This window comes from Aethalodelphis obliquidens, unplaced genomic scaffold (genome assembly GCF_003676395.1).
Source record: "Aethalodelphis obliquidens isolate GAN/ISIS:26980383/991018 unplaced genomic scaffold, ASM367639v1 scaffold9, whole genome shotgun sequence".
Lineage (NCBI taxonomy): Eukaryota > Metazoa > Chordata > Mammalia > Artiodactyla > Delphinidae > Aethalodelphis > Aethalodelphis obliquidens.
In genome coordinates, this window is record NW_020837953.1 from 32,395,949 (window position 1) to 32,419,019 (window position 23,071).

General features: G+C 47.8%; 2 protein-coding genes across 4 annotated transcripts in view; both read right to left on the reverse strand.

Moving 5' to 3' along the window:
- Positions 1–310: 310 nt before the first annotated feature.
- SH3BGRL3 (SH3 domain binding glutamate rich protein like 3) lies at positions 311–1,884 on the reverse strand. The gene is made up of 3 exons (XM_027109610.1): positions 1,643–1,884; positions 893–1,060; positions 311–779 (listed from the first exon to the last, which is right to left on the reverse strand). Exons 1-3 carry the CDS (start codon positions 1,808–1,810, stop codon positions 714–716), a joined length of 402 nt encoding a protein of 133 aa, XP_026965411.1. The 5' UTR covers positions 1,811–1,884; the 3' UTR covers positions 311–713.
- Positions 1,885–3,017: 1,133 nt separating this feature from the next.
- CEP85 (centrosomal protein 85) overlaps positions 3,018–23,071 on the reverse strand; it is a 32,519-nt gene continuing 12,465 nt past the window's right edge. For 2 of the 3 annotated variants that reach the window (XM_027109606.1, XM_027109607.1), the window contains exons 4-14: positions 18,975–19,666; positions 18,019–18,152; positions 17,489–17,606; positions 16,243–16,428; positions 11,841–11,993; positions 11,463–11,617; positions 10,241–10,355; positions 9,260–9,310; positions 6,510–6,617; positions 5,130–5,355; positions 3,018–4,738 (exon numbers count right to left, since the gene is read on the reverse strand). In XM_027109606.1, the coding sequence (XP_026965407.1) occupies positions 4,578–4,738; positions 5,130–5,355; positions 6,510–6,617; positions 9,260–9,310; positions 10,241–10,355; positions 11,463–11,617; positions 11,841–11,993; positions 16,243–16,428; positions 17,489–17,606; positions 18,019–18,152; positions 18,975–19,666 (2,099 nt within the window). In that variant the 3' untranslated portion in view covers positions 3,018–4,577. The remainder of the gene's footprint in view (positions 4,739–5,129; positions 5,356–6,509; positions 6,618–9,259; positions 9,311–10,240; positions 10,356–11,462; positions 11,618–11,840; positions 11,994–16,242; positions 16,429–17,488; positions 17,607–18,018; positions 18,153–18,974; positions 19,667–23,071) is intronic. The other variant, XM_027109608.1, reaches the window with a different exon arrangement.

Consider the following 23,071-nt stretch of genomic DNA (forward strand, 5'->3'; position numbering starts at 1 on the left):
CTAGCCGAGCTGTTGGGACACAGGCAGGTGGCCACGACGCACAGCCGCGTTACTGACTGGCATGCAAACGTGCAGTATACACCAAGGTAATGGACACCATCACGTGCATGTGCACTGGAGGGTGACCCACCCACACTCTCTAGAAACCGTTGGTCCACACAGGTATGTGTGTGCTGGACATATATCCAAACACACGCACTGTCAATCGCACACAGAGGTGCCACACGGGAGCACAGCCTCAGCACAATCACATCTACCAGACTTGCTCAGAGCAGGGACCCAGGATGTCCACGCCACACCAAAGACACGATGCCAATGGAATGGAACATTTAATTGTTTCTGCGGTGCTCCCGGATGGGGATTGCGGGGCCTTTGGCAGAGCCCTGGCTAATGGAACCAAGAAAGGTGCCTATCAGCCAGTGCCAGGCAGGGTGGCAGCCTCAGGGCCAGGCTGAGGACAACCAGCACTTGGGCTGTTGCTTAAGACAATTTCTGAGACTAGTGGGTAAGGAATGTTGCCTTTGAGACTAGTGGGTAAGGAATGTTGCCTTTGAATAGAGAAGAGGGAGCTACAGTTAGGGGAGGCGGTAGGTCTTGGGTTGGGGGGAGGGGCTCCAAGGTCGGAAGGTTAGGAATAACGGAGTTGTCACAAGGTCCTTCATGGGTGATGGCTGGGGGGAACGTGGTGATGGAGTCCAGGGGGCTGACTCGGCTCAGGCCAGTTTCAGGAACTCCTGCAGTGTGTTTTGCTCCACAGCCTCCACGAAGAGCTCATAGTCCTGGGGGAGGGGACAAGAGGTGGTCACCTGAGTACTGGTGCTTTGTCTCAGGTCTGACTCTGGCTGGTATCCTCCTACAACACTCCCTCCATCCCCAACCCCCAGGCCCATACCCCACAGTACTGGTCCCCGTTGACAATCTGGGGTGGGGTGGCCTTGGGGTTGCCCGCCAGGGCTCGCATCTCATCCCGCAGGGCGTTGTCTTGGGAGATGTCCACTAGCTGGTACTGGATGCGCTTCCCATCCAGGATGCGGGTCACCTCGCTCTGCTGGGACTTGATCTGGGGGCAAAGGGCGGGCAGGGGTTAGTGAGCAGACTAGAGGGTTTATGGGGGGAACCCTGGGCAGAAAAAAAGAGTGTGTGGCCAGGAGCTTTCGTCCCCCTGTCGCGCTCCACGCCCTAGGGGAGGGTTCTGGCCACTAGGAGTTGGGAGGAGGAGTCAGGATTGTGGTGGTGTGGAAGGAGAGAGGGACCACCAATCATGAGGAGGGGAGTCAGAGTGAACATAAGAGAGAAATTAAGGGTGGGGAGAGCCAGGAGCTCGGCAAAGAGAAAGCAGGGCAGGCCTGGGTGGAGACGGGTAAGGCGCCACCTCCGCCCCCAGGTACACACACACACACACACAGTGGAGGAGAGGAAGGGCAAGATAAGGACATGGTCAAGGCTCAGCCTGATAGTGGGTGTGCAGACGACCCAGGATGCCCGAAGGTGGTGTTCAGGATGGGGCCGCGGAGCCTGCCCCCACCCAACTCAGGAGGCCGTGTCCAGCACCTCGCCGCCCCCGCCCTGGGGGCGGGTCCCAGGCGCCGGGTCCAGAGCAACAGGACCACCACCAGCGCTCTACCCCAGGGCGCGCACTCACTTCGCGGGAGCCGGTGACCGACGTGCTGTAAACGCGCAGGCCGCTCATGCTGCGGATGGGCCGACGGGCCGACAGGCAGACGGGGTAGCGGTGGCAGCAGCTGCACGGCCTGGAGACGAGGCCGCCGCGCTCGGGAGCGGTTTCCTTCCTGCTCAGCCCGCGAGTCATAGCTCTCGGGACCAATGGGCGGCACGGACAGGCGCGCGGCCGGGGCGGGGCCTGCGCGACCCCGCCCCACGCAGCGCCGGGCCCCCTCCCGCCCCCCTTGGGGACCGGGCGCACCGAGGACCCCTGTCCCACGCAGGGCCGCCCTTTTCAGCCCTCCGAGCTGGGGCTGACAGTGTGAGGCTGGGGAGCGAGCTGACGGCAGGAAGGGCCGGGGAGGGCGTGGGTGAGGGTTTGGCAGAGGCCTCCCCTTCAGCCTCGCGCGGGTTTGCTGCACCCAACTAACTACCCACCCCCGGTGCCACGACAGCGCTGCTCCGCTCCGGGCTTTTAAGTCTTGGGCTGTTTTCAAACCTAAAGTTCCCCCGCTAGGGAGCTTCGCTTCACGGGATGCCCCCCGACCCCAACACGCACACACTGCCCCAGGGGCCACCCACACGTAGCTAACCCCGCGGCACACCACAGCACGGAGGGCCTCTGATTAGAGATTTCCCCAGAGTTCATCTCCGCTCAGATCGGCAGGTTTAGACAAGTGAGGGTGGTGGCAGGAGACGGGGCCACACCCTCACAGAGCCAGATGGAGGCCAAGGTACGAAAGAGGTTTCTAGTTCTGGACTGGGTGGAGGTAGAGGTTGGTGTCAGGACTCCTGAGAGTCTGGGCCCTTGTTAAAGATACACTGCTGGTCTTGGGGTGGCCCCAGCCCCACCCCAACTCCTCGCAGAAGATGGCACAGGGTGCAGAGGAAGCAACCAGCCCAACATTGGACCCCCAGCCATCTGTCTGGGGTTGGACATGACACCCCTCATTAGTCCTCCCAGGTCCAGGGCTCCGAGAACAGCCCAGGAAGACAACCCTAGCTCCTGGAGGCAAACACAGAGTCCTGCCTTGCCCAGGGGAAGCCACTTCCTTACAGCAACCCACAGGCAAAGACTTCCTCCTCAGAGGATTACTGAAACTCAATGACAAACTTGCTCTGTGACTCAGGGCAGCTTCACCCAACAGAAAGTGCTGTGGGAAGATATCTTATCTGTCCCCACAGAAAGACAGAGGAGCAGAAGTGGTAGAAATAGACTTGAGGCTGGACCTGCCAAAGTTCCCTCCTTGCTGCTGTTTGGAGAACTTGGCTAAACACCCAGGCTTTGGCTCCAACAAGCCAAAGTGAGGGGTGGAGTACGAGCTGATGGTGATGGAAAGCAATGGGAAACCGAGGAGTCTGTTAAATTTTTATTTTGTAATCAAAATAGGCAATACAAACCAGTTGACATAACAAGGATTCATATAAATAACTGCTTATAAACTTTATGAGGAAAAATACCCGTGAGCATGGTGGCTGGGCTGCCAATACAGGGTGGAGACCAACCAGGCAGCTCTGCCTTTAGGAGGCAGGAGCCCAGAGGCTGAGGGGATGGCTGGGTGGGGCTGCTCTGAATGGAAGGGATAAGTCACTCCATAAATAAAACACAAACTTGTAAAAACACTTATGAAGGAGTCTCATTCAGGCCAGGAGTGAGGTCCAGGATGCTGCCCTGCCAGCCCGAAGCTTAGCAAGAATCTCCCAATGGCTGGCTCTGGACTCCTGAACTACTCAGTGCTCCCCCTTCCCCACACACAGCCTGGCTTGGCCTGGCTCCAGATCTAGAGGAGGCCCGGGGCTGGCCCAACAACCAGATACAAACAACTACCAGATGCTCCCTCAACGAGGAGGCAAGAGAAACCAGAAAGCAGAGGGTCCAAAGGCCCCGGAGAAACAACGAAAAACACTGAAAGTTGTACCTTAAAGCTGACCTGTACTGGGTACTCTGAACTCTCAAGGAGCCCAGAGCAGGAAAGGGAAAGGACCCCCAAACCCAAACACAAGAGAGGCACAAATCAGAAGGCCAGGCACTGGCCCCAGCCCCGGGGGGAAGGGGGTGAGCAGCTTGATAGTTGCCCTGCGGTATCCTGGGGGAAAATCCTGCCCAAATCCAGAACCATAGAGGAGTGAGTTTGCACTCAAGGGGGCTACCTGGCCAGCCTGAGAACAAAGGAGAAAGGGCTGTGCTAACCACACGACCAGGGCCCCAAGGGCACAGGGCAACTAGAGTGGGGTCTCCTGTAAACGGGCATGGTAGCACAGATGAAGAAGCCCTGGTTATAATCCCTGGGCTCCCAATTCTAGTTAGTACTTTGCTAAGGAATAGATCACCCTGAGGCATCTATGAGAACAAGAGCCCTGAGGAAGAAGCAGTGGGACTGGGCCTAGGAAAACCCAGAGCCAGCTCAGGTCCCAGGAAGGCTGGCACATGGGGCCTGAGAATTCTCAAATGGCCATTGTTACTGGTACTCAGCCTTTCCTGGCCCCTCTAAGGAACTCTGGGCATCAGCACGACCAAGGTATGGAGTGGGAATGAATGTGGAGCCATCCCAAAGGATGGAGAAAGGAGGTAAGCGGCCTGCTTGCCTTTGACGTCAGCCAGCAACTGGGAACAGTCTGTGAGGACTTCCCAGTCTACCTGCAAAAGTTAATTATTAACTCACCCTCAAAGGGTGAATCAGGATGACAGGACAAATGCAATCCAACAAGGCAAAGCCAGAGTGGGGCAGGGCAAACAAAATTCTCTAATCAGCCCTTGGCCCCAGATGCAGCGCATACCTCCCCTCCATCCCTTCTCTCTGGGAATAGCAGCAGACAGGAGGCAAGAGATTGTCAGGGCAGGACCTGCTGGACCGGGCTCTCAGCAGACCAGATTCTCCCTTGGGGAATACAGCCTGTCCCACCCCCAGCATTCCTCACTGTGTGACACAGTTTTCTCCCATGTCCTGGGCGTATCTGTCTGACATGGTGGTCCTTAAGTCCTCGATGTCACGGCGTAGCTGTTGAACCTCTTCTAGTTTCCTCCTGATCACATCCGGCTTCTGAAAATCTAGCTGAGTCCCTGCGTGCTGTGTAGCTGGGGAGGAGAGCATTTTGAGAGATTATTAGTAAATCACTCAGGAGACACTTTCCTGTGGAAAGCGCAGTATGGATATGCAGTGCCATAAGGCCTGTGGTCTTGGAACATGGCACTTTTTAAAAAGCACCTAGGAATAATGGGCTGAAATCTTGCTGCCTAAGGGCCACGTTTGTGTTTGTGCTTCACCCAGGTACCCCATAAGGATGCCTGTTTCCAAAACAGATTTACTGAACGTCTACTTTGCAAAACACATAAACTCCCAGAGGGTGGTGACCAGGTCTACGGAGCCCAGTTCACACATTACCAGTAATGATGGGAAAGGTAGATAGGGGTGAGAGGAGAATGAAAGCCACTCTCTCCTGGGTCCCAGACTGGCCTGAGGACTCACAGTGAATGCCCAGGAGCAGGGAGAGACTGGGGTCATGCCCCTGGGCCCTCTGGGTCACAATGCTACAGACAGCCTGCAGATCTTGAAGGCAACGGGCCAACTCCTGATGCAGCTCAAATGCCAGCTGGGCCGTGTCTGATGAAGATGGGCACCCTGATTGGGCCTGGCGCAGGTGTTCTTGGAGCGTCAGATTCTTCTCAATGAGGTCCTGGTTCTGTACTGAAAGCTGAGCAGACAGAGAGGCAAGCACATTAACCCAGGCCCAGGGAAAAGCAGAGTATCTGTGCATGAGTGTGGATATATGTATATATGTGCGTGGAGGGGAAGCTATGAGTCAAAGGCGATGTCCCCCCTCCTTGCACTCCCCTCTTCCCCCTCAATATCAGGCCTAGTTTCTCCTGCAGGTAGGTTGGGCCCACAGGGCTGCAGCACTGGAGGGGAAACTGCACCCCAGCAGACTGAGTCAGCAGCCTCCAGGTTTCTGTTCAGGAACCAGAGAAGATACTCCCGCCCCTCGGAACTCTATCTGAAGCCAGTCCCTCAGCCAACTCTGTTAGCCAGGCTATCAGAGAAGGTTTAACGTGAACTGTGAAATCTGAGGAGACACTGGTTTCAATCTCTCCCTGCCACCCTGACAAAAGTGGCCACCAGCCAGCCGGATCAGAGTGTGTCAGAGGAATAAAGCAGGCAAGAAAGACAACAAGACAGCTAGTGGCCACTGGGTGGGTTGGGACGAGGCAGGGCTGAAGCAGCTGGGGACCTGGAGGACATAGTGCTGAAACGTGTCCTGCCTTTTCAATCCTTCACCTCAGTGGAGTCAGGCTTCACTACAGAGATCAGCTATTCACGTCTATCTGTGTCTCTTTCCCTCCCTTTCCCAGAACAGCTTAATGCACACTCCTTCCCTTCCTACCTCTATTCTGTTTTAAAGACACTGAATAGACTTTCTCCTCCAGTCCCCACCCTTCACCCACACTGGGCCATGTGACAATCCTAGTTCTGGGAGACTCCTTCCTCAGCACTTGGGCAGTGACCTTGGCCGCCCCCTGCCGACAACTCTGTTTACTCCATGAGGATCACCAAACCTTCAATCTTCTTGAACCCTTCATCCCCAACCCCACAAACCTGTGGCTGTGGGAATACAAAATAAGAGAGAGTGATCGTCCATATCCAAAAAGCATTCCTGGGTAATTATGGCCACTCAAAGGCTTAGGACCTCTAATATAAAGGATGATGCAATGTCCCTTCTTACTCCTCTGCCAAAAAAGCTTAGCAGGGACCTCCCAAACGTGGGGGCTCCTGTGGGAGAAGGGATCGGGAGGATACAGAGAAATCAGGTTTGTAAAGACAGTACCAAGAGGCCTAGCTGTTGCTGCTCACCTCTTTCACAGCTGTGCGCAGCTGCTGCAGGGCTGTCTCCCTCCTTTGGGCCTCCTCTTTCAGGGCCTGGCTTGTTCCTTCTTCTTGAGCCACTTCCTGCTCTAGGCTCTGCATCCCATGGCAAGGAGGGTGGAAGAACACATCAGGGGTAACAAGTCTACTTCAGACCATATCGCCTCTGGTCTGGACTATATACATAGTAAAGCTCCACGCTGCCCACACACTGCTGCTAAGAGATTATTTTACAACAGCCCTGGTCTGTGACTTCGCATCAAAACCCTTCTCTAGCCCTTGACCATGTAGCAATAGAGGCCAGCTCCTCAGCAGGGCATTCTAGGCCAGTCTGGCCCTTACTTACTTTTCTATCCTTATCTCTTTCTACCCTCCACACAGCCTCTACTCCAGTCACACTGAACGACTAACTGGCCTTCATCCCCAAAGGTTACAGTTCCAATACTGTTGCTCACTCCTCTTTCCCCTTTGCCCAGAATGCCCCTCTGCTCTGCCAGAACCTTCCTTAATCTGCAAATTAGCTCCAATTAATCCTAATATTGCCCTGCTACTCATACCTCCATCATGGCTCATGAGTACATTTGTTGGCTGTGCACATGATTCCTCCCTCCACTAGACCATAACTTTCTTGAGGGCAAGGAACGTCCATTGAGTTGAGTTCAATTATTTATCGAGCAATTACTGTTGACAGGCACTGGGGATACTAAAAAGAATACCAAACAATCCCTGTCTTTGAGGAGCTCACAGCCAAATGCCCTTGACAATACTGTATATTAAATGTTTTTGACAGAGATGAGAAGGGGTAGAGAGAGCACTCTCTCGGGCACCTAATCTAGTTATAATGCGTGCGTGCGTGCGTTTATGTGTAGGGGTAGTCAGGGTCAAGAGAGGGAGGTATTTATATTTGTTATCTTCTGCCTCTCATTCTGGTTCATTCCAATTTCCCCCCAGTTTTGAAACTGACTTGAACAAATAAAGTATAAATAATATTTCTGAACTTTTCCATTTTGTATTAATAAAAAATTTAGCAGCCAAGGAAAACGTCTCACCACTATGAAACACCCAAGGTGACCATTTTGAATCCACCTAATTCCACCAAAGTCTCATCATGGGTAAATATACTATTTTAAATGCTGTGGAACCTCAGAGTTCCAAGAAACATACTTTGAGATCCACTAAAAACTACTAAAATCCTGGGATTTTAAATGGATGTAGGGAATTCCCCGGCAGTCCAGTGGTTAGGACTCTTCACTTTCCCTGCCGAGGGCCTGGGTTCAATCCCTGATCGGGGAACTAAGATCCCGCAAGCCGAGCAGCGCAGCTAATCGTCATAATAATAATAATAAATGGATGTAAACACTCACTAGGCTTGACTATCTCCTTACAGGACTTGAAATATGTGAACTAAATAGACCCACATAATGACAAGGGTAGGACTGCAGCTTTCAGTTCTTCCTCAGTGGACGTGCATCTCTCCTGTTTGGTGTGAAAACCTCTATTAGAGTCCAAAGAGAATCTGTACCTAGGATTTCTTGGAGAACCCAATTAAGGACACTCCTACTCTGGCCCAAAATAGAAACCAGGAGTTGTCTTTTTCCTTATTCTTCAACCTCCTACATTCTATCAGTCACTGATTCCTCTCAATTTTACCTCCTAAAATTCATTTAAATTTGTCCCCTCACAACTCCTTCTTGCAATGCTGCCTTATGCATCATCCTTCATCATCTCTCACTAGGATTTCTGCTACAGTCCACTGGCCTCCAGCCTTGTAACTCTCCAAGTGCCAATATTCTTCCACACTCAAGCCTGAGTTGCAAACCTGACCACATCACGCCCCAATTAAATACTAGAGTAGATTCCCATCACCTACCTAAAGAATAAAAGCTAACTTGGTTGAACAGTCCCAGCCCTCCCATAGCCCAGTTCTCCATTTACCACCTTACTTCAACAATATCAAACTGCTTGCAGCTCCATGTGCAAACCCTGCTGTTTCATGCCTTCATGTTCCTACCCATGCTGTTCCTTCTATCAGGAAATACCATCCTATCCTGTGCCTCCTCATCGACTGGCTAACCCTTCCTCCTCCTTCAAGAAGGCTCATGAGTGCTTCCCTGGTGGCGCAGTGGTTAAGAATCCACCTGCCAATGCAGGGGACATGGGTTCAAGCCCTGGGCCGGGAAGATCCCACATGCCGCTGAGCAACTAAGTCCGTGCGCCACAACTACTGAGCCTGCGCTCCAGAGCCCACGAGCCACAACGACTGTGCCCACATACCACAATTACTAAGCCCGTGTGCTGCAACTACTGAAGCCCGCGTGCCTAGAGCCTGTGCTCCGCAACAAGAGAAGTCACTGCAATGAGAAGCCTGCACACTGCAATGAAGAGTAGCCCCCGCTCACCCCAAGTAGAGAAAGCCCATGTGCAGCAACGAAGACCCAATGCAACCAAAAATTAATTAATTAATTTTTAAAAAAAAGAAGGCTCATGATCTCCAGAAACCCTTCCTTGACCTCTCTACTTCCACTGACTCTTCTACGCTCCCCCAGGATAATATGGATGCTCTAACAGTACTGTGCTAAAACCCCTTCCCAACAAGAATGTGGGCTAAAAGCACTGACTGGGTCTCATTCTTGTGCTCCTAACACCGAGTAAATTGCATGGCAGAGAATAGTGTTGGTTGAATTCTAGAAATTCCATCATTAAGTCCTGCCCACCATGTCCCGAGGACTCCAGCTCACCTGTACTTGTGAACGCAACTGATCAATCTTCTGCTGTTGCTTCTCCACAATCTGAAAGGCAAAGTTATCAAGGAAGGCTGTAAGCACATGCTGATAGTGAGGTCAGAGGGCAAGAGGCTGTACTAGGATCTGTGGTCTGGCTCTTAGCCCAACTGGCTACAGCCAGTCAGTAGTGAGAACAGAGTGAAGACAAGTTAGCTCTACCTACAGAAAAATAACCCAGACTCCCTATCCTGGCTAACTAGCTTCACACTCCTGTGCTCTAGTCACAAAGAGATTTAAACAAAGAGGAATGTAGTGTGGACCTATGACCACCATGGGGAAGTCGGGTGGAGAGAGACACCCTCACCCTGATGATTGTAGGCCAGTAGAATCAACTTCATATACAGCCAGTGTATATTCTGGTTCTTTGGTAAAGGACATGACTGAAAATTCAGTTTAATGAAGCTTGTCCTATCCAGGGCTATGGCAGTTATCATTACTTATAGCTTTGGTCACACTGACTGTTCGAGGAGAGAACCTGAACAGGCCTAGTTTCCTGTCCTTTGAGACCTCAGGTACTCTCTGAACCATTTCTGGGTCTTCTTTTTTGCTGACCTTCAACCAGTCTCACTGCTAGGCCCCGAGCTCCTTCTTCTCTGCTGAATTAGAGCCCCCTCACTGGGTAGAACTTTGCCCAATGCAAGAGGTTCTGAATAGGGCCTGAGCCATGAATGAAGTGCACCAAGCTTCAGTGTACCATTTTGGAGCATATAAATTTGGATGTTCAGAGGCATGTCCTTCCCTAACGTTGCTTGCCAGTCATAAGGATGAATATCTAAAATGCAAATTTATTATGCAGGGATGACTTCTCAGAAGGAGAGAAAAACTCTGGGCAGCAGATCCTAGAGGGTTCAGGGTCAGAAATTCATGGTTCCCTACCAATACCCAATCTTTTCTTTCCTAAGCCTACCCCGTTACAGCCTGGACACCCTCAGTCACCTTTCGAAGGGAATCACATTCCTTCTGCCAGGACTCCATTTCCACTTGGGGACCTTCTCCCCATTGAGCTGTATCTTCTCCACTGGCCGCCTCCACACACTGCTTATCTTGCAGGCTGAAAAACAGTGGTCTCTTAAAGAACTCTGAAGTTAGAGGGATGTGGCTTTGATTCCTGATTCCGCTATTTACTGTATGTTTTGGGGCAAGACATTTACACCCTTCCAAGCCATAGGTGGGGATAATGTCTTAGGTCTGTATAACATAGGGAGTGCCACACAGAAGCTGCTTGCTCAGTCTATGCTAGTTCCATTCCCTAGAGGTCAGCATCTATACAATGTGCTACCAATTCTCTACCTGCCCAACGTTTTTTTATTCTTTGTTTTGATATTTAAAAGTAAACATTCATCACATGTATTTAAATTATAAAAGTCACATGTATACAATGCAGAAATTTTAGAAAATACCAAAAAAATCTTTTTTCTTTGCACATACAGTCTGGGGCAGACCCAGCTATGTCCCCTAACCTCGCTTCTGACTCCCACCAGTGGTCTCCTCCCATGGATCCCCACAATCACTTTCATCATGGCCCATCTGCTGAAATAAACAACAGGGTCACTGTGGTTGAATATGGGATGAGAAATCCAATCCATCCCATTAGCAGCTGGATTTGGTCCAAGAGGCTGCTGAAACACAGCCACTACATTTTCAGAAACTTCTATTAACATGGAGGAGGCTCCCAAGACACCCCGAGAGTACATTATGGCATCCTGTTTTGTTCTCAGAACCTGCTGTGGCAATCGAGAGCAATCCCTAGGGCTGAGGAGAAGAAACAGATGCTCCTGGTAGGCTTTACCTTGCAAGATTCAAAATGTGGATAACCTCCAGTCCTCAGCACCAGGATCTACTTTTGCAAATATAGAGATACTCATTTTCCAGTTTATGAAGTGCTCCCGTTCATTCAACACATACATATTCAAGGATTATTATCTAGTATTATTATGCCAGGTACTGGATTGGAGCCTTCCAAAGGATACAGTGACAAATCCCACCCCACTACACCACTATACCCCCCACATTCCATCTCAAAGACATAGTCCTTGTCCATAAACAGCTTTCCTATTACTTACAATCCAAAGAAAATGAAGCTCAGAGAAGTGAAGTGATTTGCCAGGACCAGAACATAGCTCTCCACTCCTTTCCTCAACCCCACAGGGGTATTTACCTATGTCTAGTGGAGGAGAATTCTGCTTCCCTCTGTCTCAGGCTTTCCAGTTGAACCTCCTTCTCTCTGCAGGCTGCCTGGGTCTCCTCGAGCAAACTCTCCAGCTCAGTCACTCTCTCCTGCAGCTCTGTGCTCTTCAACTCAGAATCCTTAAGCTGAAAGACAGGATTCCATGCTTAGGTCAACAGGCCAAGGAAGACTCTGTCTGGGTATCTCAAAAAATTTGCAGTTCAGTTGTGATATGAGTGTGTGGACATGACTCCTTTGGGATCTTCCTTTCAGAAAGCCACAAGGTAACTGCATGCAGCAGAGGCTGAGAAAGCCCCCCTGCTTGGCCACTCCCTTCTTGCCCCAGGTATGCCCAGACATTGCTGCTACCTGCTGGCTCTGCTTCTGATGGTCTTCCAAGGTGGGCAGGTCAGCCAGGTAGCGTTCCAAGGTCTCAATACGCTGCTGCTTCTCCCGGTTCTGCTCTGATTCCTTCTGACATTTCTTTTTCAAATTATTGATATGTTTATCACGACCCTTGACCTGTTGGGAAGAAATGTCGAGAATCTGTCTCCATTGACTCCTCTACAACCCCGAACATCAACTTTTTTTGAAGTGATGTCTTTGCCCTTAGGGCTATGAATGTTTTCCAGTACAATGAATGCAGGAAGCTGATAAAATTTTGCCATTTGAGATTAGGGCATAAAATGCAGAGTTAACACACAAGAACTTTCTAATCAAGGGCAAGGAAGGGGGGCTCCTTTGGCAGTTTTCAAAAATTGGTAGCTCTACCATATAATAAGGAATCTGGGACTTCCCTGATAGGCCAGTGGTTAAGACTCCGTACTTCCACTGGAGGGGGCTTGGGTTCAATCCCTGGATCCCTGGTTGGGAAAATTCCACATGCTGCACAGTACAGCCAAAAAAAATTTGTCTGGTCTTTGTCCAGCTTCCTGGGAGGTAACTTCTAAACTCTTAGAATATCCCAAATAATAGAAAAGGAGTATCTTTGTTTTTCTTAATGGACCAGAGCCCACCATAAATGCATTTATGCTAATGAGATGACCCAGAATGCAGACTGGTCACTATAAAGACCAATGGAGTTGAGCCCAACTCCCTGTGAAGAGGGGACAAAGACAGGAGATTGAGTTCAATCATGCCTACATAATAAAACCCCAATTAAAAATTCTGGACACCGAAGCTCAGTGGAGCTTCCTGGTTGGTGAACACATGGATGTGCTAGGAGGATGACATGCTCTGATTCCAAGGGAGAAAAGGTATAGAAGCCCTGCTTTGAGGACTTTCCCAGACCTCATCCTATTTGTCTCTTTATTTGGCTTGTCCTGATTTGTATTTTTATAATAAAGCTGTAATCCTAAGTAATCCTGAGTTCTGAGTTGCTCTGGTGAATTACTGAACCTGAAGGGGTCATGGGAACCCCTGGATTTATAGCCAGTTGGTCAGAAGTATATAGGCAGTCTAGGGAACCCAAAACTTGCAGCTGGCATCGGAAGTAACAAATAAGCATAGTCTTTTGGGGGACCATGCCCTTAAACCTGTGGAATCTGATGCTAACTCTAAGTGGTCTGCATCAGAACTGAATTGCAAAAGTAAATATAACTGTATATACAGTAGACATACAGCCGGTCTGGTCTGTTCTGTTGAGATAGGTAATGCATTATTCCCTAAGCACCACATAGGATATAAAGCTAAGCAATCATCTGGAAGGGCTAATGAGACTCTAAACTCCTTGAGAGGAGGGGCTGTGTCCATTTTGCTTACTATCATATCCCCAACACACGGCACAATGCTTGGCACTGAGCAGGCAATCAATTAAGATTTGTTGAATGGGGCTTCCCTCGTGGCGCAGTAGTTAAGAATCCGCCTGCCAATGCAGGGGACACGGGTTCGAGCCCTGGTCTGGGAAGATCTCACATGCCGTGGAGCAACTAAGCCCATGTGCCACAACTACTGAGCCCGCGTGCCACAACTACTGAAGTCCACCACCTAGAGCCCATGCTCTGCAACAAAAGAAGCCACTGCAATGAGAAGCCCGTGTACTGCAACGAAGAGTAGCCCCCCTTTCACCACAACTAGAGAAAGCCCGCACACAGCAATGAAGACCCAACACAGCCAAAAATTAATAAATAAAACAAATAAATTTAAAAAAAAAAGATTTGTTGAATGGAAACTTTTTCTTCACTATTATGGCTTTTTCTTTGGCTCATGAAAAAGGAAGCTGGAGGAAGTAAGAGAAAGCAGAGAAAAGGTAAGGCAGATCTACTGATGCCAAAGAGGCACAGGCCTAATTTAATCCAAAGATAACACAGTACTGAGAGGGATCCCTGAAAATCAGTCAAAACCTTTACCCCAGGTACAATCTTTAAGCTCCATGTGATTCTCCAGATTCTCACATTTTAATATGCATCAGAATCACCTGGGAAGCTTATTAAAAATGCTGATAACCAACTGTGAATTAAAAAAATGGTAGACTGGCCAGAGATGTTTATCTTTTCTCTCTTCCAAAACATCTCTAAACAACAGGAGAAAAATAAAGTACTGATTTTTAAAAGTCAAAAGAGGAGACAAAAGTATACAAGATATTTCAACATGTTTTCAGAAGATAAAAGTAATTGGGGGGATAAATGACTTGGAGCAAAGGAGTTATAATCTGCAGTAGGAGTTACAGACAACTTGGAAAACAATGTGCCCTTCACAACCAGCAAGAACCCCTGTACTTGAAGCACCAGATACCTGAGGGAGGTATGTATCAGCCATAGACCTGAAAAATAGGGGGATTCACTAGAAGTCTATATTCAGGTTAGCTGGATACCATTCTCAGCCTAGGTTTCCCCAAAAGGAGACTGGAGATTTATTTTCCGGAGAAAGCAACTGAGAGAGAGTCAAGCTCAGGGATATCAGTCACAGCAGAGAGAGAGAGAGAGAGAGAGAGAGAGAGAGAGAGAGAGAGAGAGAGAGAGAGAGGAGAGAGAAGCATTGTGTTGAAAATCAGTATAAGTAAAAATCTATGTATAGAACTGTGGGACTTTAAACCTAATCTCCTTCTCAGTGTTGAGAACCCAAAGGCCAAAATCATTCCTGTCCCCAGTCTCTCCACCAGGCAGCAGGCTGAAGATTCTTTCCTAGACAGAGTGAGATGAGACATTCAGATACTGATATTTGAGGGTTCCCAAGTACAAAGGGCAGACTAAGTCTGATCATCCCACAGGGAAGCCCACCGGGCAACTACCATGAACCCAGAGCTTCCACGCAGCTTTAAAATACTACTGATACGTTGTGGGGTTTTTTTTGTTTTTTTCTTTTCTGGCTGCAGCGCACGGCATGTGAGATCTTAGTTCCCCAACCAGGGATTGAACCTGTACCCCCTGTAGTGGAAGCGTGGAGTCTTAAGCACTGGACCGCCAGGGAAGTCTCTAAAATACTACATTCTTAAATATGAGCACTCTTTCGTTCAAGGATCACCAAGCCTCTAACATGAAAGACACCAAAATAACAAGACCTGAAGGAAACAAGAAACAACACTATGAGCAGATGCAGATATCCCAAAAGGTATAATCAATATCATCAGAGAAAAGATATTGCATTCATGAAACAAAAACAGCAAAAAATTCAATAAAAGAATACTATTCAGGGCTTCCCTGGTGGCACAGTGGTTGAGAGTCCTCCTGCCGATGCAGGGGACACGGGTTCGTGCCCCGGTCCGAGAAGATCCCACATGCCGCGGAGCGGCTGGGCCCGTGAGCCATGGCCGCTGAGCCTGCGTGCCGCAACGGGAGAGGCCACACAGTGAGAGGCAGTGAGAGGCCCACGTACCTCAAAAAAAAAACAAAAAACAAAAAAAAAACTACTATTCAGAAATATAGAGGTATATATCAGGAGAAAGAAAGAAAACAGTTGAGGACAGATAATTCTGTGGAGTGGGGCTGGGCACAGAACCACTAATTTTTACTATAAATATGTTGATATTTGATAACATGTTGGTTATTTAACTTAGATACATGTATTATTTTGATTAAAAGTTTCTTTTTTAACAAGCCTCTAAGTCTATGCTGTACCAATGGCACCAACATCACCTGGGAGCTTATTAGAAATGCAGGATCTCAGGGCCCCCTTCCCTCCCACAACTACTGAATCCGTATCTGTATTTTTATCATGATTTCCAAATGATTCTTAAGCACATTAAAGTTTACGAAACACTGCTTTAGCTGACTTTGATGCAAGTGGTCCAGAACTAAACATTATTAAACTGGTCCCCCAAGAATGTCTGCATTAGTGCAACCTGTGAACAGAACCAAAAGATTTAGCTCCTTCTATGATAACCAATCTCACCCTAAGCAATTCTAAGAGCACTGGCAAAAATGTTAAAACTCCCAAAATACCTGCATATATGGGATTCTTCACCTACTTTTTAGGTAGAGTGAGGAGAAACCAGGCTGAATGATGTACCACAGGTACATCTTGCCACAGCACAATCTCGTATGACTGCCCAGGCTGATTTTCCACCCAGGCCAGCTGGTAGCCCATCACAACCTGGGACAGTGAGGGATTATACGGCTTTCCCTCTCTGTGGTAGTTTTGTGCAGATGAAGCAGAAAGGAGGGGTTCCATTTCTAACAGATCAATCCTGCATAAGAAGTCAATGTAGGGGGTTTCACCCAATTGGCTCCTCCAGGTTCCAAGAATAGGGGCCAGAAACAGCTTAGGGTCTGGCAGGAGAGGGCTGACTGCCAACTCCTTTGTGAATTAGAAAGCTATCAGCTCCTTAGCTCACCCTTTCTTCCTGTTTCTTCCCCTCCTCTGAATGCTTCTGCAATGCCACTTTGAGTGACTCTCTGATGAGCTGGACTTCAACTTCTGAAGCAGAGAGTTTCTTTTCAAGCTCCATCTTTTCTTTGCTCAAGGCTTCTGTCTTCTGTGCAAACTGTGCACGTAAGAAAGTGTTCTCTCGCTGCAATTCCTGCAGAGAGATTCTCAATATATAACTGTTCATTACCCTGACAGTCCCATATACGTTACTTATACCTAGTATACTTTGTGGTCAAATATCACCTTTCTCTAAGAATTTCTTTAAGCAGTGCTTCTCAAAGTGTGGTCCTAGAACTAACAGCTTCAGCATCACCTGGGAATTTGTTAGAAATGCAAATTCTTAAGCCCAACTCCCAGGCCCAGTGAATCAGAAACTCTGGGGATGGGTCTCAATAATCTGTGTTTTAACAAGCCCTCCAGGTGATTCAGATGCATACTCAAATTTCAGAACCACTGGCTTAAAGCAATACTTGATGAGCTGCAGTGTAACAAAGGAATACAGGACACTGTATCAGAAGACCTGGGCTCAAGGCCTGGTTCTCCTCCACTCTTTCTCTGTATGACTTCAGGCAAATTCTTCCTCCTTCTCGGGCTTCAATTTTCTCATCAGTAAATTAGAGGACCGAACTAGATTTTTATCTAACGGCCCTTCTCACACTAACATTCTGATTCTACAAGATGGAACACTATCTTAACAGGCCCACTAGGTGGCAAAGCCAGTACAGTACTATAATCTGTCTAACAGACATCACTCAAAAGCCCAAATTACAGAAGAAGCTTGGTCAACTTCTTTTAGGGCTACTGACCTAAGTGAGAGCATGGTTTCCTTCAGCTGCTCCTAGACATGGAAGAATAAAAGTGGGAATGGTTCTAAATCCTGCATTACCTCTGCTTCCCCCTCCATTTGGCCAGGGCTGGTATATTAAGACTTCTCAAAACATCACTCAGTACATTGCTCTGCCTTCCTTTTCTCCCAAGTATGTCCTGATACCAAGGCACCTGGACTTCCACTTGATCTACCCTCAAGCCTTTTCTGCCCCCACAAGGGCAGAACAGGAGATACTTTATAATTAAGATGTTTACTCTTTGAGGACAGGGACACCTTATATCACTTGGTTCATTTTCTATCTCCTGGATGCCTAACAGTGCCAAGCACAGGGAAGATACTGGGTTATGACAAGCAGAATGCCATCCTGGCTGCCAAGGCTTACCTGCAGCCTCAGCAAGCAGACATCCCCAAAGGGGGCAGGGCGGCCCAAAAGAGCACTGTGGACTTGTAGTTCGCTCTCTCGCACTTTCTGCTCCAGCTGAGAGATATGTTTCCTCTGCCTGCAAAAGCCGGAATAGAATGAGGTCCAGGGTCCTGACACAAATCCACTTGCAATATAAGCCCCCACTTCCCTTAGGTACAAACCACACTTTGTAAGCAAAGACCCTGGATTCTGGTCAGTGCTGTTTCCTGAAGGAGGAAGAGCAAATGAGAAAACTGACAGGGGAAATGAAGAAAGATCAGCTGCGAAGAGTCAGCTGCCTCCTTTAGGCACTCCCCACAGCCCCTGCAGAGATATGCAACTGGCCTATCACATTACTCACATACTGGACTAGGCTGCTTACTGACCTAGCTCTACCATGAGGCAAGGCAGGGTCCTAAACAGAGGAAGATGCACTGCCCTTGGGAAGACCTCCTTAGTGGGGGCTGGGACAGCAGAGGCTAGCCCTATGACACCCCTTGCCCCCTTACTTGTCAATAAGGAGCTCCTTTTCCTTCAGAAGGTTTTCATTACTGTTCAAGATGCTGATCCACTGTGCTGGGTCTAATGTGGGCAATGAAGGAGAAAAAGCAGCAGGATGGTGGCAGATGGCTCCATTCTGAAGCTGAAAGACAAGCAGGCCCAGAGCAGCTTAATCTTGACCTATAGGCACCTGAAAACACCTGAGCTACAGCTGGGTCTGCAGTCAAGGCTTACTTTGGCTCAGTCTGAGAAGGCCCACTGTTTATGAAATAATTTTAGCTCTGATGTATGACTGGAAAGAACCTGCTAGGGAGACTTCTGCCAGCTGGACACTCCCTGCTCAGAAAGGCTCCAGTTTCTAAGAAAAGGTCAGTTGTCTTTCATTATCTGGCAACAGAAGCTAAACAGGAGCTAAGATGTCCTCACCAACCAGGAAAGGAGAATGTGTCCTGCTTCCTTTCTTCCCATTCTTAAGCAGCACAAGGACTTTTTTTTTTTTAAACCCAGAAGTGTTATAGTGGAAAGAACCTGGGATTCAAAGATAGTTTTTGAACCCTAGAACTCTGCCACTCACCAGCTCTGTGACCCTGGACAGATTACTTATTCTAAGAAACTGGTAAATTTCTACATTTACCTCATCAGAGTGCTATAAGGATTAAATAAGATTCTGTATGTTAAAGTACCTAGCCTAGTGACTGGTACATAAATACATACACACACAGTCAGTGTTGGTGTCCTAACTCTGGGTTTCCCTTTATAACCCTCTGCTTTGGAGAAACTATCTGGTGTTTAATTAGACCACCAACAGATTTGATGACATTCACAAGACTTCATTTCCTATCTACAAACATCTTTCCTCCTTTTTACAAATGCTTTGTTTGGAGTCAAAACTTATAGGACAAAACCTATACAGTTCTATGATCAGCACAGAAACTGCAAAATCCAAGGGAAGAAGGATCTCTACCTGCATTTGTTCCATCTGTAAACGGATCAAATCCAGCTGCTGCTGACAAGTGCTGAGCTCACAAGATCGCTCACGGGGATGCCAAGGGTCAGGATTCAGTTGCCACACCTGAGAAGGTAGAGGCTTGGAGAGCCCAGGAGCAGGCTGGAGTCCCAAAGGAAGAACCCCGCTGCCACTAGGGTGTGGTCCATTCCGCTCACATACCGCCCCACTGCCTGGTGCCTTCTTGGTCTCAGGCAACACTCTGTATAACTCCTTGTTTGTGTCGGTTCTTGGGTTGTGGAAGGAGGCTCGGTAGTGGGGATCTGAATAAAGCGTCTCCATCACTGCCGACTGATTGAGAGTAGACTCCATATTGGGAATATCAAACTTCCTTGCCTCTTCTTCTCTTTCATGGCCCACTGCTGGAAACCAGGACTGCTCAACTCCATTCTCTCCAGGAGCACCACAAAGATACATGAAATCTCTAGATAGGCCTGGAGAACGTTTCATTGCACCGAGGTCTCCATTTCTTGTCATCCCCACACTTTCAGTCAACCCTGACAAAGGAAGTTTGGAAGAAGAGGGTCCGGCAGGAGAATTTGGCTTGGCAGGAGAGGTCCCCAAAGTAGAAGGCATCACATGGGCTGTTGGAATGGTTACGTGGCTTTTGATGGGCTGGAAAGAAGGACTGCTACTCGAGCTGCAAAAATCTGTGGAGAGAACAGTCTTCCGTAAGTCAAAATAGAGGCAGCAAGCTTTCTTGACTTTGGCTGCTATGCCAGACATTCTCTGCTTGTCCTAAGACCACGCAGAAAGGGCACTGTCATCACAAGTATCAGGCAAAAAACACAGCAGCCTAAACAGGAGATGTGTGTTCTAGGACCTCAAATGCCATTCACAAGGCAAACCAACAAAAGGCAACACTGGCTTCACTTTTAACTTATACTCTGTCCTTTGTATTTGAATAAAAAATCCTGCCAGTCAACAAAGCTGAAAATGGAACTTAAAAAAAAAATCACTTACTTAAGGGAAATGGATTAGATCCTACTCTTCTAAGAGCTGGGTAACTCTAAGTTATAATCCAATCTAATAAAAATGTCTTTTCCAAGGGCTGCCAGAATCCTCTGTGATCTCCAAAAGCTCCCCTGTGAAGGTGAGCAATGAATCTAAACTATCCGAAAAATAAGGCGAACTGGATAGTGCTGCTTTGTATCTAGGGCAGGGAGCACAGCATCTGAATCAGGATTCTGTTCTCTCTCCCACACACCAGACCTGACTGCCGGGATATGTGAAGTTATTCTTAGTAACTCTCAGGTTTCATTCTAGCACAGTGAGCACTCTCAAGTGGTAAACAGTGAAATCCTCTTTTTTACATTTTGCCTTTTATTTACCCACTTGTTTGTATACAACTGTGATTTTTCACTTTCCTTCAGACTGGACTTATGTTTCCTTTAGCTCCTGCCTAGTCTTGGGAGACAACTCGCTGATTGGCCCTGCTGTAGAAGGTTCATATTTCTACATATTTCCAACTTTCAAGTGCTACTCTGAAGAGGACTACAAGGTCACAGAATTAACACAGGACAGTGGGCTGCAAGTGAAGAACAATACAGGAATATGAGGAAACACACACGTTACCTTCAGCAGGCAGAAAACTGAGTGAGGGGGACAAGGAATATAAACGTCTTCCTTTTTCAACTATGTCTAGTATTCTTTTCCAAACTAAGCATGTCTACCGCGGAGAAGAGTAGACGTCCAATTTGTTTCTTTTCATTTTCCATCAACCAACACAGAACACACTCAGCTAATGAGGACAGACACTAACCTTTTCCAGAATTATATGAGTATAGATCAGCTATCATCTTCTCATATGGGTTTGTAAGCAGCTCTTTAAAAACACAGGCAAGAGCTTCCCTGGTGGCGCAGTGGCTGAGAGTCCGCCTGCCGATGCAGGGGTCACGGGTTCGTGCCCCGGTCCAGGAGGATCCCACATGCCACGGAGCGGGTGGGCCCGTGAGCCATGGCCGCTGAGCCTGTGCGTCCGGAGCCTGTGCTCCGCGACGGGAGAGGCCCGCATACCGCCAAAAAAAAAAAAAAAAAACACACAGGCAAGCCAAATTATCCCTTATAATATATGCATAGTCTCTAATTTCCTCTACTCAGATGATCGTGCGATATATATAATGCCATACTAAGAACAAACAAGAAACAAAACCACCAGTAATTTTTGATGACATGCATCAGTTTCTCAGGACCAAGAAAGGACATTTCAGAGTCAAAGGACACAGTTTTTGATGTCCCAAAACTTAAATACAGAACTAGTCAACAGGGTTAAGGTCGACCGGTGGTGATGAAGACTTCTAAGACTAGTAAGGTCTCTATTTGAAATCTTCCATAATGGCACCATAATATCCACTCTCACCAAGTGTCCCCACTCCCAAAATATAATTATGGAACAGAGGACAGTAAGACTGTGGTTGTGAGGGCTGCTACTATGCTGAACTCAGCAACACCTCCTTCCATTCTCCATCCACAGCCCCACTCTCTCTAAAGACTCACCAAATTGTTTTGAGCCCATAATGCCTAGCAGTAATGGCAAAAACAAAGCCAAGAAGAAAGGTACCAGCTGCCCAAGAGAACATGGTTTTTCTAATTTTCTGGTGAGTGTGGTCCACCTACGGATGATGAAGTGAGGTCTTCGGCAGCATTTGTCACTTATCTACTGGGTTTATCTATTTATATTAAGGAAACTGTAATCCTCAGAAAGTGCTATAAAATGTCAAGTTACATCACACTTGCTAAGTCTGGTTTGTGTTTTAGAGCATTCTGAAACGAAATAGCAACACATTTTCAAAAGGGTCACTATCATCTACAATTTTCAAAGGCTTTCCAAATTTAGTGTATGGGATACGTGATTTTTATGAGAAGTTTACAATTCCCCAAATCACTGGGTTTTTGCCACTTCAAGGATATATTTCTAAATCTCTCCTTTCCTCAAACACACTCCCTGCCCCTCAACCCCCATCCCCGCCTAAAGCAATATGTTCTTTCTAGCAACCTCCCTTTCTTGGTAAGGGTAGACTTAGCTATTGCTAAATTTTGATCACTTCTGCCTACATCACTTACTGGCTTATGAAGTATGGTAGTCTGAATTAAGCCAGTGACAATTTCAGTCTTTATCAAAAAACTGAAAGCCTTCTGAGCTCTCCAGTACCCACCTCTATCCTGTCCCTTGAGAATCTTCAAGGTAAAACACCTTAGAGAAGGGTAGAATCAAAAGCCTAAATGGGGAATTCCCTGGTGGTCCAGTGGCTAGGACTTTGCACTTTCACTACCATGGACTGGGTTCAATTCCTGGTCAGGGAACTAAGATCCCACAAGCTGCACAGTGAAGCCAGAAAAAAAAAAACCCTAAATGTCCATTGACAAATGAATGGATAAAGAAGATGTGGTACATATACACAATGGATTATTACTCACCCATAAAAAGAATGCAATAATGCCATTTGCAGCAACATGGATGGACCTAGAGATTATAGTACTAAGCGAAGTAAGTCAGACAAAGAAAGACAAATATCATGTGATATCACTTATATGTGGAATCTAAAAAAATGTTACAAGTGAACTTATTTACGAAACAGAAAACAGACTCACAGACTTAGAAAACAAACTTATGGTTACCAAAAGGGAAAGGTGTGATGGGGAAGGGATAAATTAGGAGTTTGGCATTAACATATACACACTACTATAGATAATTAATGGGCTTCCCTGGTGGCGCAGTGGTTGAGAGTCCGCCTGCCGATGCAGGGGACGCGGGTTCGTGTCCCGGTCCGGGAGGATCCCACATGCCGCGGAGCAGCTGGGCCCGTGAGCCATGGCCGCTGAACCTGCGCGTCCAGAGCCTGTGCTCCGCAGCGCGAGAGGCCACAGCAGTGAGAGGCCCGCGTACCGTTAAAAAAAAAAAAAAAAAGAATGTACTATGCAATTAATATATATATTTCCCCAAAGGAATAAAAAGCACACATCGAGTCACACACAATCTGTGTAACAATTTGACTGAATGAGATATAGCCAGTCAATTCAATGGGGGGAAAAAATCTAGACCATTGTTTGATGTT

What these genes read in the sequence shown, in the direction of transcription:
- SH3BGRL3 (XM_027109610.1), bottom strand. Translation starts at nt 1,810, where the DNA reads ATGACTCGCGGGCTGAGCAGGAAGGAAACCGCTCCCGAGCGCGGCGGC. An exon ending in CGGTCACCGGCTCCCGCGAA is followed by an intron (nt 1,061 to 1,642) that starts GTGAGTGCGCGC and finishes CTTTGCCCCCAG; the next exon opens with ATCAAGTCCCAGCAGAGCGA. An exon ending in ACGGGGACCAGTACTGTGGG is followed by an intron (nt 780 to 892) that starts GTATGGGCCTGG and finishes CCCCTCCCCCAG; the next exon opens with GACTATGAGCTCTTCGTGGA.